General features: G+C 38.7%; 1 protein-coding gene across 1 annotated transcript in view; it reads right to left on the reverse strand.

Annotated features, from left to right (window-relative positions):
- AFF2 (AF4/FMR2 family member 2) overlaps window positions 1–14,785 on the reverse strand; it is a 344,011-nt gene that overhangs the window by 145,437 nt on the left and 183,789 nt on the right. The window contains exon 4 of the mRNA XM_015860794.2: window positions 8,804–8,848. Coding sequence (XP_015716280.2) covers window positions 8,804–8,848 — 45 coding nt within the window. The remainder of the gene's footprint in view (window positions 1–8,803; window positions 8,849–14,785) is intronic.

A 14,785-nucleotide genomic window follows, 5' to 3' on the forward strand; every position in this document is an offset into this window, starting at 1 on the left:
GCTTAGTGTTAAAGCTGTGTTCTCTTTTGTTTTCTGAACTCAGGAATAACAAGGGGCTGCTCTTCAAATAAATAAATAGATAAATAAATAGATAAATAAATAAATAAATAAATAAAATCTCAGCACCAGTTTTTCTTTCATTGCTAAAACATTCCTTATCCAGACAAATTGGCAGCTCAGGCCTCTTATTGAATAGATTAAGAGCTCATGAGATTCAAAATGATAAAATGCTGGAATAAGTGGGAAGGGATTAATTGGCTAAATTAACAACAACAACAAACCAATAAAAAACCAACCCACACCACTGGGAATGTTTTGCTACAGAGCAAATGCAACGTTTGTTGTTTGTTTGTTTGTTTTTCTGAGGCTCAGTAGAATACTTTTAAAGGTTGCTGTACCTTGGGGTGTGGGATGCAAATAACGTATACTTCTTCAACAGGATATACTTAAGACAAAGTAATTCAAGGACTACAATTCCTAAAGGAGACTTTAACATTCAGTGCTTGCATAATAAATTCCTTCAGAAGATCTCAAAGAATTCTTCACAAGAGACAATACCCAGTGTTTTCCAGTTTAGCCTCAGAGACGAAATTTAGTCCATGCCTTAAATTATCCACCGAGACAATAGCAAATGCAAGAAACAGTAACTAGGCCTGTTTTTCCCATTAGCATCAGATACATTTCCTAAGTGCATATATGCCCCTGTTGTTCCTGTTTCACCATGCAAAGCACTAGATGGCCTTATTTACAGCACTCCCTCAACAGCAAAAAAATATAAATTTGCTTAGACATTGCACAGAAACTGTGGAAAAGAGAACATCTTTGAAGAAGAGCTTTCAGTTGCTGAAAGTAGGGTTTCTAGTGAGCTTGTCCTGGGAGCCTGAGAATAACAGCAACACAGCAAGTGGAATGAAGAAACATAAACCTGGGCACTTAGCTTGGTGCTTCATGTTCATGTCTGTAGTCTGCTTGTATCTCTTGCCTCTGAACAGTGGTCAACAAACACCTAAATGCCAGGAATTATTCAAATAATCTTCCTTTCTAATATTGCATGCTGACATTTTCTTCTGCTGACTTTTGCAAGACTGGGTGCCTGAAAGACTGCTTTTAAATCAAAAAGAAATGTGAGGGAAAAAAAAGCATTCTGGTCAGATTTGCTAGCTATCCAAAGAAACGGTTACCAAGCTGACATAAATCATCGTGGCAGGATCTACAGGCTAATTAAACAAATGTGACAATTTTAATGTGACAATTTGAAAATGCTCAGAACTGTCTTCTATCCATAATGCGCATTCTTTTCAAATGCTTATTAAGAACCCCATACTGGATTAAGAAACTGAAAATGACTTAAATATTCAATAAAAAACACAATTATTAGTACAACTGGAAATATATGCCTCAAGTAGATAGGAAGTTCATTAGGTTTCTCAGAACATTAAATTCAATGACACACTTTGTTTAAAGAAATGTTAGAAATTATCTATAGAAATGGATAAGCCACAGTAAGCAGTATAATTTTAAATATCTGATTGAGCCTGGCTTTTGCACAGTTACGACACCAATAATTCCAACTGAAGACCCCAGCACATTTTGCTAGGAGCTAATTTAACTTCGAAGTGCAGCGGCAGCGTAGGTGAGATTCTCCTTCTCTGTTTCATTGAAGAAGAAACTGTGGAGTGAAGACATCTCAGTGTTATGCAGAAAGATTAAAGGTATGATGTTTTATTTGTGTGTAGATAGTCTAACATTTACTGAGAGGGTGTTCCAAGAGATAAGATTGACCATCTCTGTCACTGAGTGGCAGGAGTGAAATGGCATAGTCTAAATTTTGCCAGCTTAAACAGTCTCTGCAGGTATTAAGGAAAGCGTGATCAGAAAGCACACTGATGACTATGGTGTAGGGAAGTCTTTATATCAAAGAAATAAGTTACTCCCACCCCCCCAGAAAAATGACTTTTGTAATTATTGTTCCTACAAAATACGGAACAACTTGAACTTAAAACTGATGATGCTCACAGGACAGCCTTCCCATGTCAGACAGCTTTAGCAAACCCATGGAGACTGTCCACCTGCTTGTACAGGGGATCTCTCCAAAGGCAATACTTTTTGACCAGTATCTCAGGTAATGTCTGTAATCTTGACTTAAAAGGATTGGGAGTGTCCTGGGTTCAATTTAGACTGTAGTCCGCTAAGAAGGACAGCAGAAAGAGAGAAATTATTGTCTCCCTCTGCTCTGTCCTTTTGAGGCCCCACTTGGAGGTCTACAGCCAGGCTTGGGGCCCCAGAATAAGCAGTATGTGGAGAGAAGTGCCAAAGAGATGCTCAGAGGGCTGAAGTACCTCTCCTGTGGAGAAAGGCTGAGGGAGCTGGGAGATTGGAGAAGAAAAGGCTCTGGGGATACCTCACTGAAACTTTTCAGTACTTGAAGGGTGTGTATAAGCAGGAAGGGGGGACCAACTTTTTACATCATCTGGTAGTGGTAGGACAAGAGGGAAGGATTTTAAACAAAAAGATGACAAATTTAGGTTATATGTTAGGCAGAAATTCTTTACTCTGAGGGTGGTGAGGTACTGGCACATGCTACACACAGGAGTTCTGCATGTCCCATCCCTGGAAGTGTTCAAGGCCATGTTGGATGGGGCCCTGGGTAGCCTTATTTAGTGGTTGGCAGCCCTGTCCACTGCAAGACACAGGTGGTCTATGATCTTTGAGGTCCCTTCCAACCTAAGCCATTCAATGATTGCTTATGATTCTGTGATCATAAATGAGATTCAAAGTTTTAAGATCAATTCTACTCCAAGTACCTTCATCCTTTTCCTGTTTTCTTCACATTCCTTCTTAAACCACAAGAGCATGTGAAACATAAAAGGTTGCAACATGACAGGTATAGTTAAAACAGTAAAACTCAGTGTTCTCAAGTATATGAACCCTCTTTGGTCCATTTTTTCCCCCTCTACTTATATGTATAAGGAAATATATATATACATATATATACATACCATATATTTTTTCAGTGTTTCAGCTGTCATGGCCAGCTGCAACTTCAGAGAATTTCAAACAGAAACTGATACATGAAGATTCATTTAGTCACATCTTCCAACCCCATCTTCCCTAAGATGCTGTAAGTCTGTCTAGTTTATTGTAGCTCTGTCCAATTTAGCCTCCATGGGCCCCATCAGCCTCTTCAGTAGTGCTGACTTATGGGAAGCTTCCCACCCAAGATTTTAAATCTGCAATACTCACCCTCAGGCAAATGAGATAAAGGGCTCACAGAAGAAAACTAGAGGCTTTGTCATTTCAAACCAAAATGGTTTGTAAAGCATGCACTCATTTCAGAAAGTCTAACTTGATTTTAATATATTTTCAATGTCTTCATTCTGTGCCTAAAGCCATTTGTTATGTAGAGTACATATTATTAATCTACTTAAATGAAAGGTAACATTGCTAGCACTTTCAACACTCAGTGCCCATATTTAACCACGTTTCATTTTGACAGGATAAGATGAAATAACAGAAATGATTAATCTGAGACCCGAGGAATATTCTACTACCTATATTTCAAAAGAGGACTTGATTTTTGTGCTTGATACTTTCGCAATAAGATATGTAAGAGGAGCATACTAGCTTTGGGTTGTTTTTCTGCTTGACCTTACTGTATGTTGTGCCAGCATTTGTTGTTATCAGCCATTTTGGAACTGGGACCTCAAAGATCATCAAGTACAAACACAGCCTAACCATAGTACCCTAACTCTAACAACCCTCTGCTAAATCATATCTCTGAGCACTGCATTCAAACATCTCTTAAACACATCCAGGGACAGTGACTCGACCAGCTCCCGGGGCAGCCTATTCCAGTGTTTATATATTCCAGTAGATGAGAACCCTTTCATTCTTTCCAGGAGCAGCAATACATGACCAAATATTCATGATGTCAGTTCATTTTAGAGTAATTTTAGTGGCAATGGCAAATAGTTAAATGATAGTAGAACTATATGATAATACTGAAATCAGCAATGTTTCAACTTGGCACTACAAAAATACATTAAAATATTATGTTTAAGGAGATGAGAATGGAATTGAATACTGAGTTTGAAATAGGTGCACTGTGCTCACCTCCTCCTTTCCTGAATACTTCTTGAAATCTTTTTTGCTACCATTATTATTAAAACGTAAACAAGTTGTAATGGACCTTTATAATGATCAGATTTTACATTTCAAAGTTCTTTACAAAATAATTTCTTAATACTCTCATGAAAATAAAACCTTTTTTTTTTTTTTTTTTTTTTGCAGGCTGGAGTCAGACCTTGCTTGTCTGTCCTGACTCTGCCTCCATTCGGAAAATGCATTTAAAATTCTGAAAATGCAATGACTTAGATATTGCTAAGAAAAGTATAGCTTTTATCCATCCAAATCTTCATGTGCATAAGCAAGGTCTAAAGGAAAAAGATCACACTGTATGGCCTTTTTCAAAGCAGGCTATTGCCCAGTTCCTTACACACTTCCAAGGGCTGCACGCCAGACAAGAGACAAAGGCCACAGACACACATTTACACGTGGGTTAACTTTCCAATTCATTTTTTCATTTCAACAGAAAGAATAAATCACCTTATCCTAGAGAAAGAAGCAGCTTGACAGAAAACATACGGTGCTGGGCTATTTTTATAGCACACCTAAGACATATAAGGATTCATTTATTTACTCAGCTATTTAAAAGTGGCTACTCTTACTCATTCTCTGGACAGCTAAATGCCAGGTTGCTAAGTTACTGTTACTTGACATCATCTCCTCCCCAATGTGTTCCCACATTTGACAGGTTCACATGATTTACTAGGCCAGTCAGCTCGTTATTCACTTGTCCAATGACGTCTGGATAATCATTTTAAATTCACATCATGTCCTCCCCAGCAAGCCCCCAGGTTCCACTTGAAAATATTTAAACTGCTTGTCAGCTACTAAGTGCGTTTGTAACCACACCAGACCGCATATGTGTATTTTTCAAATTACAATTAATGTAATTATGTTTAGCCACATCTTCAGTGTTGGTTTGTATTTTAGAAGAGGAAAACAATTATTGAGGGGGCAAATAATGGGCTGTATTTGTTATGGTCTAATTTTGCTCTGCGAACAGCTCACCTCAGCTATGGATGATACATATTAAATCCATTAGTGCTTTCAATTGGCATGAGGAAGGTAACACTACACATAATTTACCCAATCAAGGGCATTTTTACCTGCTGATCAATTTACATATTCTCCAATGTCATTAGATGTGAGCTTGTAATCAGAAGAATAGAAGATCATACAAATTACAGACTTTGCTCGTTTAACTCCAGTCATTTTTATACTAATTACAATCTAAATTACATTTAGGATTAGTTTTGCTTCCAGGCCAGAAAGCTTTTAAATAATATCACATATATCCATATAGCATCAGAAGTCTGCTGAATTCCTTGGTGCCACACAACAGTGAACATGGATCTACAAAAATTCTTTTGTTTCTCCGAGGAGGACAGAGAGAAGTGCCTGCCCAGATGGTGAGCAGCACCCACCCGACAGCTTCGCATGTACAGACCTGAGACTCGCCTTTGCAGGATTACATCTAAGCAACCACCTAAACACCTCACCCAAAATTTCAATTCTAGTCAACAATTTCAATACAATTCCCCAAGAAATTTTATTTAAAGTTTCCTAATCTTGTGCAACACTGTATGCTTCTCTTTATCCAGTGGCAAACCCATGTTAAAGGTTGTCATTTCTATGTTCCCTGTAGAAAGAAAAGGAGCAACGCACACTACACACAGCCCTAGATATGGATAGCCATATTGCCTTCTAATGATATACAATGACAGCAGGGCACACTGGCATAAAGCACTGATATATGTGGCAGAAGTAACAGCTTTGGAGTATTGGTTTAAAATGTCAGTTCTCTTTCCCCATCTGCACTTTGTATCACAACATTTCAATGAATTCATTTTTCAATGGCTGCATATAGCAAGTGACAACTTAATTTAAATCCATATTAATAAATTGTGAATTACACGCACATACTGTTGATTGCCTATTTTCCACATTATCCACATGCTCAAAGCCAACATGTTGGTTGAAAAAAAAATAGTTGTGTTTTGAAACAGAAAAAAGGATACCAACGACCATTTGCTTTTATGTTTCAATTTGGTGTTAACAGCCTGTGCTTAATGCAGATCTCCTGCACTACATTTATAGCTTGGCCTTAGGTGTACAGCGAGGATTTTATTTTATTATTTAATTTTAATTTTTAACAACTTTCAGACATTCTGGTTAGAAAAACAAAAGGAATGAGAGACTGGGCTGCCATTAACCTTTGGTTGTAGTATCATGAACAGTCCTTGGAGTGTTTACACAAGACGACCCAAGTGGCTTCAGGACATCTGAAGGATTGTGAAATTTTGTGAGTGGGCTCAAGACCTTTCTCCTTGGTCAGCTGGAAAGTTTGGTCCTTAAACTCAATCCAGTGCTTTTTGTTTGTTTGTTTGTTTTGATTTTTAATTTAAAAAAGGAAAAAAGACAGAGGTAAGAAATTGCAGACCTCTACAATTACAAAAAATAAACGTCAATCAAGGTCAGCTTGAAAAAAGAGCTTGGTAAAATCTGAGGTCACAATTCTTAGCTTAAGTCCTTCCCTGCAAAGCCCAGCAAAAACCAACAACAACAACAAAAAAAAAAAAACCCTGAAAGAGCTCCTATGCCTTTCTGAAGGGTAGCAATGAATTAAGGCACGTATTTTTGTGAATATAAAGAAGAAAAAACCTCAAACTTCAAGCAAGAGTTGCCCTCAAAACAACTGGCAGGGCAGTGTGGGGCAGGCAGGCGAGGGGGGCACTTTGGGGTGTGCAGCTCTGCAGTAGACATGGCCAGGAGCAAAAATTGCCAGTCCTTGTCAAGCATTTGCTGAGCAGCTGTAGGAGTGACACAGAGTACAGTGGTGTCACTTTGGATTAAAAGCTGCATACGTGAGTGCATAATACAGCCAGATATTTTGAGCTGAACTCTGTTTCTGTTTCCATTGGCTAGAATGCACACTGTTACACTCCCACACACCTACCTTTGAGACATCGGCACTGTGTAACCCTTGTGTTATTTCTGCAGTATCCCTAACAGAGAGGGAAAGGTTAATATCCTTTTTTTTTTTTTTTTTTTTTTTTTTCAGCTGGAGAAGCTGTCACCAGAAAGCTAAGACCCACGTTCCCAAAGACTCTTCAGAACCTGAGTCAATGGCCCCAGTAAGCCAGAAAATATCTGTTGGAGCTGGGAACTTACTTAATCCAGGTTCTCAAAGCACAAATTGCTGTTGCAACCAAGGGTTGTTCTTTCTGTCTGAATCTCTTGACACAGGACTCCCACAGGGAGCCCAAAAACTAGATTTTGACAACTGCTGGGCATCACCTTCTCTTACTTCTATTTTCACTGTTTCCTATCAAGTAAAATATGACACTCTGCATGCAGCTAAAACACCTTTCCCACCAGCTTATTCTGCATTACAAATTTGACAAGAACAAAGTCATTGACAAAACTCAGATACTTCTGTTTCACATGTGATTCAGCACCATACAAATTTGAAAGCCTAAAAGCACTGCCATTGAAGGCAATCAGTTGGGATGGGGGGCTTGCTATGCCTTTGATGGGCAGCCTCAGGAGCTGATCTGTGATCTCTGGCTTTCACACACTTAGAGACTCTGCAGTTGATCCAAACCCACTGAAGGAGACAGGAAAACTTGCACTCATCCCAGTGGTTTTCAGAATGGAGCCTGTGAAATTCTGGCACTGTTTGTCGACTCAAATTACAGTCATTGGGGTAGGAAACAGGATCACCTCCTCTTGATTAGGAAAAAAAAGGCAAACATTTCTGCTTCCTATGATTTATATGCACTGTTCTCACACAAAAGCTGTCAACTGGATGATTGACTCCTGGCTTTTGCTACATCACATTTCTTTTTGGTGCTGTTGATTGAAAACAAATGCTTTCCCCACCTAACATGTCAATTATTCCAACAACAGTAAAGCATCTAATCGAATAATATAAACAGGAGAAGAAATGGTTTAAATGTACCAAGTAATCGGAAAACTGCACTTCAACATTTTCTTTGGTTTTGCTTTCTGATGTTGTCTAAGCAATAAACTGCTGCTCGCTTTGAACACTGAAAATAAATTTTATTTATTTCCTTGCATCCATTGCTGCTAGGTGCACATACTGACACATACCCCTCTGTGACTACCAGTCTGCAAATGCATGTTTGCTTGCTGGTTCAACTTGAGCAGAAACACTGACAACGCATAAGGACATCAGCATTATCCCAATATAACGTGTATTTGAAAAACAGTAGATGTTTTTGTTTTCTATATTTAAGCACTAACCAGAACTTTCAACAAAACTATGAGTGCTGGGAAACTATATTGTGGGGAAAGAAGTAAGGCTGTAGGCCACCGTGGGAGAATTAAGGGAACTCTGCCCTAGGGTGGGATAGAAATGGATTCTGGAGAGACTTGCAGAGCCTAAGAACTTAACTTAAATACAAATTAACTGGATAGGATGTAATTCCTTACCAAGACAAGTAGTAGATGTACTGGGAGAAGGAATATTGGAACTGAACTTAAGCAGTTAAGAGCATCCTGAGCCCACGAGGCTATTTCTCTTTGACACAAACTCACTAATAACTTTCTATTTAACAGTGATGTTAAAGACAGCCCTTCTCCATGAAAGATGAAATAAGTGCACTACAATTAAAAGAAAAAAAAAAATACAGCAAAAGCAAAGTGTATTACTCACACGCAATATTTCTTCCACACAGCTGGAGTCATTAGGAAGGGTAACCTAGGTTTGAAGAAAAAAAGAAATGTTTAGTTAGGCACTAGATGCAAAGTTCAGTGACTAACTATACAGTTGAACAGCTAACAAGCAATTGGCTCTGTCTGAAGACTGCTGCATCCATGCTTGCTGCATACCAAGTTTTCCAGTTCAGATCAACAAAAGTCATTAGTAGGACACATTTTGCCACAATTTGTTGCATTTTTTGTTTCTTCTGCACTACTTTGTGCTAGCAATGACACTGTTGGAGCAGTAAAGTACTCTGATTTCCTCATAGATGAGAACTGGCAGTTCTGGACTTGCTGGATAGTAAGAGTTGAGGCTAATTTTCTTGTCTCTCACATCACTAGCTGGTTCCATGTAAAGTATCAGGTCAAGACTGAACAGCACACGCTAACCCATTTCAAGAGGCTTGGCAGATATCCTTCCTCCCGTGGGGAAGATACATTATACCAATGCATAAAACCATACCCATGCACATACACAATGGTGCCCTGAATGCCTTCCAGATGAATATCCTTGTTTAAATGGTTGTTGTAATATTTCTCTCACTCCAGTGTCATTAAATATCACAGAAGCTCTAAACACTGTGAACAACATAAACAGCAGGCAGACAAGACCTAAATGTAAAACCATTTTACAGTACTTGCAGGCACTTCCAATGGATTCTTATCATGGCAGTAAAACAGCAGAGAGAGAGCCAATAGTCAGGGAGGTATCAAAAACAGGTGAAGTACTTCATGCCATAACAATTCAGTGAGACTTTTCTACCTCTTGATGACTAGTTTGATAAGGGACACTTATGACTCAGATTCATCTGTGCCATTCAAATTTGCTACAGAGCTTGACTGAAAGCATGACTATGACTTTCCTCGTAGACTTCAGCAAGCACAAAGCTTGAAGACTAAATACATACAAATGACAAAAGTCAAAGACCAGGAAGACCAAACAAGTCACCATGTTCATTTCCTGTTAATGTTGCAAACATAATATTCCAGTAATGTGGATTGTTTAGCTCAAAAAAGGAAGGGTTTTGTGTTCTTCTTTTTTTTTTTTTTTTTTTTTTTTTAGCACAGAAGTGGGTCTCCAATTCCTTCACTTAATAATATGGAGTAGTGTTTAAAACTATTTATTCATTTTCTGTGATAATTAGTAAAAATTCTGCTTTTGGAGTTACCTCAGCCTGTCTATTGAGCTCTTCCCACTACCTACTTCCCTTCTCACATACACCAGGCAAAGAGTACAAATGCCTAATGCACTTCTGATTCTTTTTCACTGAAGAAATAGTATGTTGGAATATGAGAAAACAAAGTAAGTGTTACCCTAATAAGCTTGCAGTCTACACACCAACCAAAAAGTCTCTCAGACCAGCTACAAGAGCAGCTCAAAATGTGCCTGAGTTGGGAAAAGTAACAGAAGCCACCTCTTTATTTAATGCTCCTCCCTGACATTACACTTGGCATTTTCAATGGTTAGCTTGGACACTGTGTGTATTTCTCTGTTTAGAAATGTCATAATTGTGCCATGGGCTATTAACACAAGGCAGACCATGCATTTACTTGCTATACAGTGCTCTCTTAACTCACAGCCCTGTTTATGTTACTTCAGAACAAATGATAGTAATAATAATAAACATACTACTCTACTGCAGTAAAGCCCTCTACATATTATACAATCACAATGAGCTTCCGTTGGCAGCACTGACTAATAACTGTAAATGTTCATGCATCTATTTAATTGTGTTAATGGCAGAGAAGATTTTAATGACTTGACAGAACTTTTGTTCCCTTTGGCATTGCTTTGTTTTGAATCACTGGTATTAAAGGGATGCAAGATGTCAAAGTACTGTGATTGTCATATAGAGAGATCCAAGAAGGAGCTAGCACAAAAAGAAAAACATTTAGATTGATGCAAACATTAAAAGAATAATTATTACAACATGACTATCAGAGAGAAGATCAATGTAAGAGTCTTACAGTGCATTACTATTAATGGATTTCTCAAGAAATGAGACCATTTTTCTAAATTCATGCTACAGTTGCATGTATTCTAGTTCCAGGGAACTTGAAAGGCGCAGATCTATTGGAGACTTAGAATACCCTGGGAAGAAAAAAAAAAAAAGAAGAAGAAGAAGAAAAAAACAACCTCCCATCCTTGCAAAGTATAAATAAAAAAATGCAGGTTAATTCTCCACAAATATCTGCATCCAGCGTAAAAGTGCGAGCAGGTCCTCATCACCAAAACCGTGCAATCCAAGCACAGGTAGATCAGGGTAGAACAATACACAGATAGCAGCATCACTTTGTTGAGTATTAGTTCTATAATTTTTTTCTATTACATTTGCCATTAATAAAATGCCATATTCCTCCAGGAGTTTAATCAATGATGGACATCCCATACCATTACTTTTCCAAAAATCAAGTAGTTTGGGAAGCATTATGTGATTCTCCACTCCTTGGCTTTTTGAGCTTTCACCAATAAGCAGATTTTAAACTGGAGGGCCACAGCTTTCACTTGTGCATGCTTTTGGTGCTTCTCTTCCTTTGCAAGCAGCACGATCTAAACCAGCCAAAAAAACAGATTCCAGGAATTTTGCCTCTGAATGACTGAGCAGTTACATCTCACATCACAAGCTGCTCTCAGCCAGCATGCACTCTGGACTGAATAACAGTTAATATTACATAAGCTGAAGATCTAAGTCCCGAGGTAATGTAACTTCAGTCAAAACAAAAAGATTTCATAACAGCTACGTGTTACACTGAACTTATATTTCAATTTCATTTTAATCTGGCAAACCTCTTTTGCATCAGAATGTTTCATGTTTACTTTTAGATATTTCTTCCAGGCTTAAGGAAAAAATAAAAAAAAAAATTAAAAAAGGAAGAAAAAAACTCTAAAGGTTAGATGGTCAAGATCTCACAGCTTGTACAATAGGGCTCTTCACATTTCAGCCTTGTATGAGAAAGAACAGAACTTAAATGATGTGGAACCAAAGTTTTAATGTATGGCTTGGATGGCTCAGTGATAAAATTTAAAGAGAAGGAAGGAGGGCAGAAATATTAGAGTGAGAGAATAGTAGCCCGATGTCATGCAGATCAAATGGCATGGGGTTAGTGGTTACACTATCTGATGAGTCATGTTGATCTAACCTTCCATTTATTCATTCAACAGTTCCTTGACCACTCTTAGCTCCTGGGCAATTTATAACCTGCATTAGATAAGATTTTGTTTTCATGGCCACAGAAAAATCACATTAAGTCTCTTTTCCCTGTATTTTACACCAGACAGCAGGCATGTCTTACAAAGGTTAACAACAAAATCTTCCAAAAAACTTAACAAAAAAACTCCTGAAAATTCAAATGCAGTGTTGGGAAGTGGAAATACACATAGAATAATGGCTTTAGCAAAATTAAATGCCTATATTTTCATCTGAATAAACTGTAAAAAATACCTCTGGCTCTACTGGTGCACAGTTGGCACTCAGTAATCAGTTATTCCTACCTTTGTTTAATTGGAAAGATAAAGGTAGAGTGTTAAACAATTGTAGGAACCCATTCTCATCCTTTGCATAGGAGCACCTATGTGTTTATACATCAAGAGGTCTTTCATTGTCATCTCCTTTATCAAGAGAGCCATTTTGACTCTGGGGAGATGAAGCTCACACGATGGTTTACTCCTTCAAACACAAACTGATTTTACACTTGCTAGCAAGAAAGGATACTGTGCATGAGCCTTGATTGATCATTTCCACTGCGCACTACACAGAGATAAGAGGGAAACACTTAGAAAACCAGAAGCAGTAAAACCAAGTCTGTCAGCAGAAAACTCATCCTACAAATGCCTTCAGCTCCTGGCAGGCTTCTTAAGAACAGAGAGTGCTCCCTTTTTTCTTTTTTTTTTTTCCTTTTTCTTTTTTTCTTTTTTTTTTGATTAATGCATGTGGGAAATCAATCAGGCAGTGCTCAGAACAGCAGGGTTTCCACATAGGAAGGAAAAATCTTCTCAGAACTAGGTCTGACACCCATCAGAATATTATGAGTGGTCATGCTAGATCTCACCAGAGACCCACCCAGTCCATGGACCGTAAGAACAGAGTATTACAGTCTCCTAAGTCACTCTGATATTTAAATCCTTCCAGATTCAAGCAAGCTGCAGTACATAGAACAGCCTTAGTTAGTCCCAGCTGTGCATGGGTCAGCATGCTGAACATGTAAGAACAGCCTGTAAGAGAATTACTGCCCATGAGCCTCTCTCCTGTCTTTCTGGTTCCATTTAGCTCCCAGTATCCAGCTGCAGTGAGTTCCACAAGACAAATTCAGCACAGGGTGGCCGGAACTCTCCTTGCCTGCCAGTAGGATGGACTAAAATACATGACTGTTCACTGTAGTCAGGCTTGGTTAACATGAAAAAGATCAGCTGGGATTAAACCACGTAGGAAACACAATGTTGAGGCTGCATTTTCCTGTTATAGCACCATTTGTGGATTCCAAATTGAATTTGAATTTGCATTTGGATTTTGTTCAAGAATTTCACAAAGTTCAAACACCAGTAAATTTCTGCACTTGGGATAGAATAACCCACCACAGCAGCACAGTCTGAGGGACAATGACCTAGAAAGATAGTTTGCAAGAAAGAACCTGGGGGGTCTTGGTGGCCAAGTGTTCGAGCAGGACTCAGCAGTGTGCCTGGCCCAAAGACAACCAATAGCATGCTGGGATCTAACAGTAAGAATGTAGCTAGCATGGACTTTCTATTCAGTACTCCAACTGGAGTACTGTGCTTGACTTTTGGTTTCCCAGGATGCAAAACACTTTGATATACTGGAGCAAGGTCCAGCTGAAGGCCTCCTACATGGCTAGGGCTGGAGCCTGTGGCTCATGAAGAAAGGCAAAGGCAGATGGAAGAAGACAAGGCAAAGGGGCGCATCTGCCTCATGAAAAGAAGGAGTCTGACTGTTCGCAGAGCTTCAGGGGCTGAATGAGAGGCAGTAGAGATGTGAGAACATGGGAAATTACAGCTCATTATTGGTAAAACAATTTCCCCCATGAGGGTGGTCAGATACTGGAGCAGGCATCAAAGATGTCAGAGAACTTCCATCCTTAGAGATGCTCACAATTCAACTGGACAAATCCTGGAACAATCTCCAATAAACAGACCTTCTCTGAGCAGGAAGTTGGATTAAATGGCTTTCAAAGGTCCTTCCAGCTTGAATGAAACTATTATCCTGTTCTTGCAATTTTCTCCAGAAGTCTACAAAGATGCAATACTTTGTCTGCACTTGAAAGGAGTACACAGCCACTCCTCTTCAACATCAGCTTTCTTTCCATCACTATCTCCTTATATGCTCAGGGTTTGTTTCCCCTTTTCAGTTATTCCCTACATCTCTTCTGAACTCATGCCTTAACAATAGCTGCCCATCTTTCAGCTGCAATCTGTCCATACATTACTATTTCTGAGGAAGATCTTTTCACACTTACTTGAATTTATCTTCATACCACTGCACAGAGACCACCGTTCTAATTTATTTGGGCTGCTTTACATTTCATATTTTTGTCCATTACCTGTTTTGCTAATATTTTTCCCAAAAGGGTTATTCATGTTAAAAGGTATCTGAAATAGACATTAAGCTAATTTCACTAGCTGGAAGGATCTTCTTTACTAACTTCAGTGCAAACAGGTGAAGAGTGGGACCAGCAAAAGAGCAAGGAATAAATATCACACTCTAAGTGGTATTTTTTCAGATGTATTTGATATTCATGAGGTTACCACCAATGTATGTATTAGTTCTGTACGTTTGGCCATGGATAGGTTGTAGATTTGGTGGGTCTCTGCTGCGATCTAGCACTGCCAGTCGCAATATCCTGATGGGTGTAAGACCTATCAGACTCAGGAAGCTGAATGAAGTCAAACATTAAGAAAAATAATTGCTTCCTTATATTCAAA

Source organism: Coturnix japonica, chromosome 4 (assembly GCF_001577835.2).
Source record: "Coturnix japonica isolate 7356 chromosome 4, Coturnix japonica 2.1, whole genome shotgun sequence".
Classification (NCBI taxonomy): domain Eukaryota; kingdom Metazoa; phylum Chordata; class Aves; order Galliformes; family Phasianidae; genus Coturnix; species Coturnix japonica.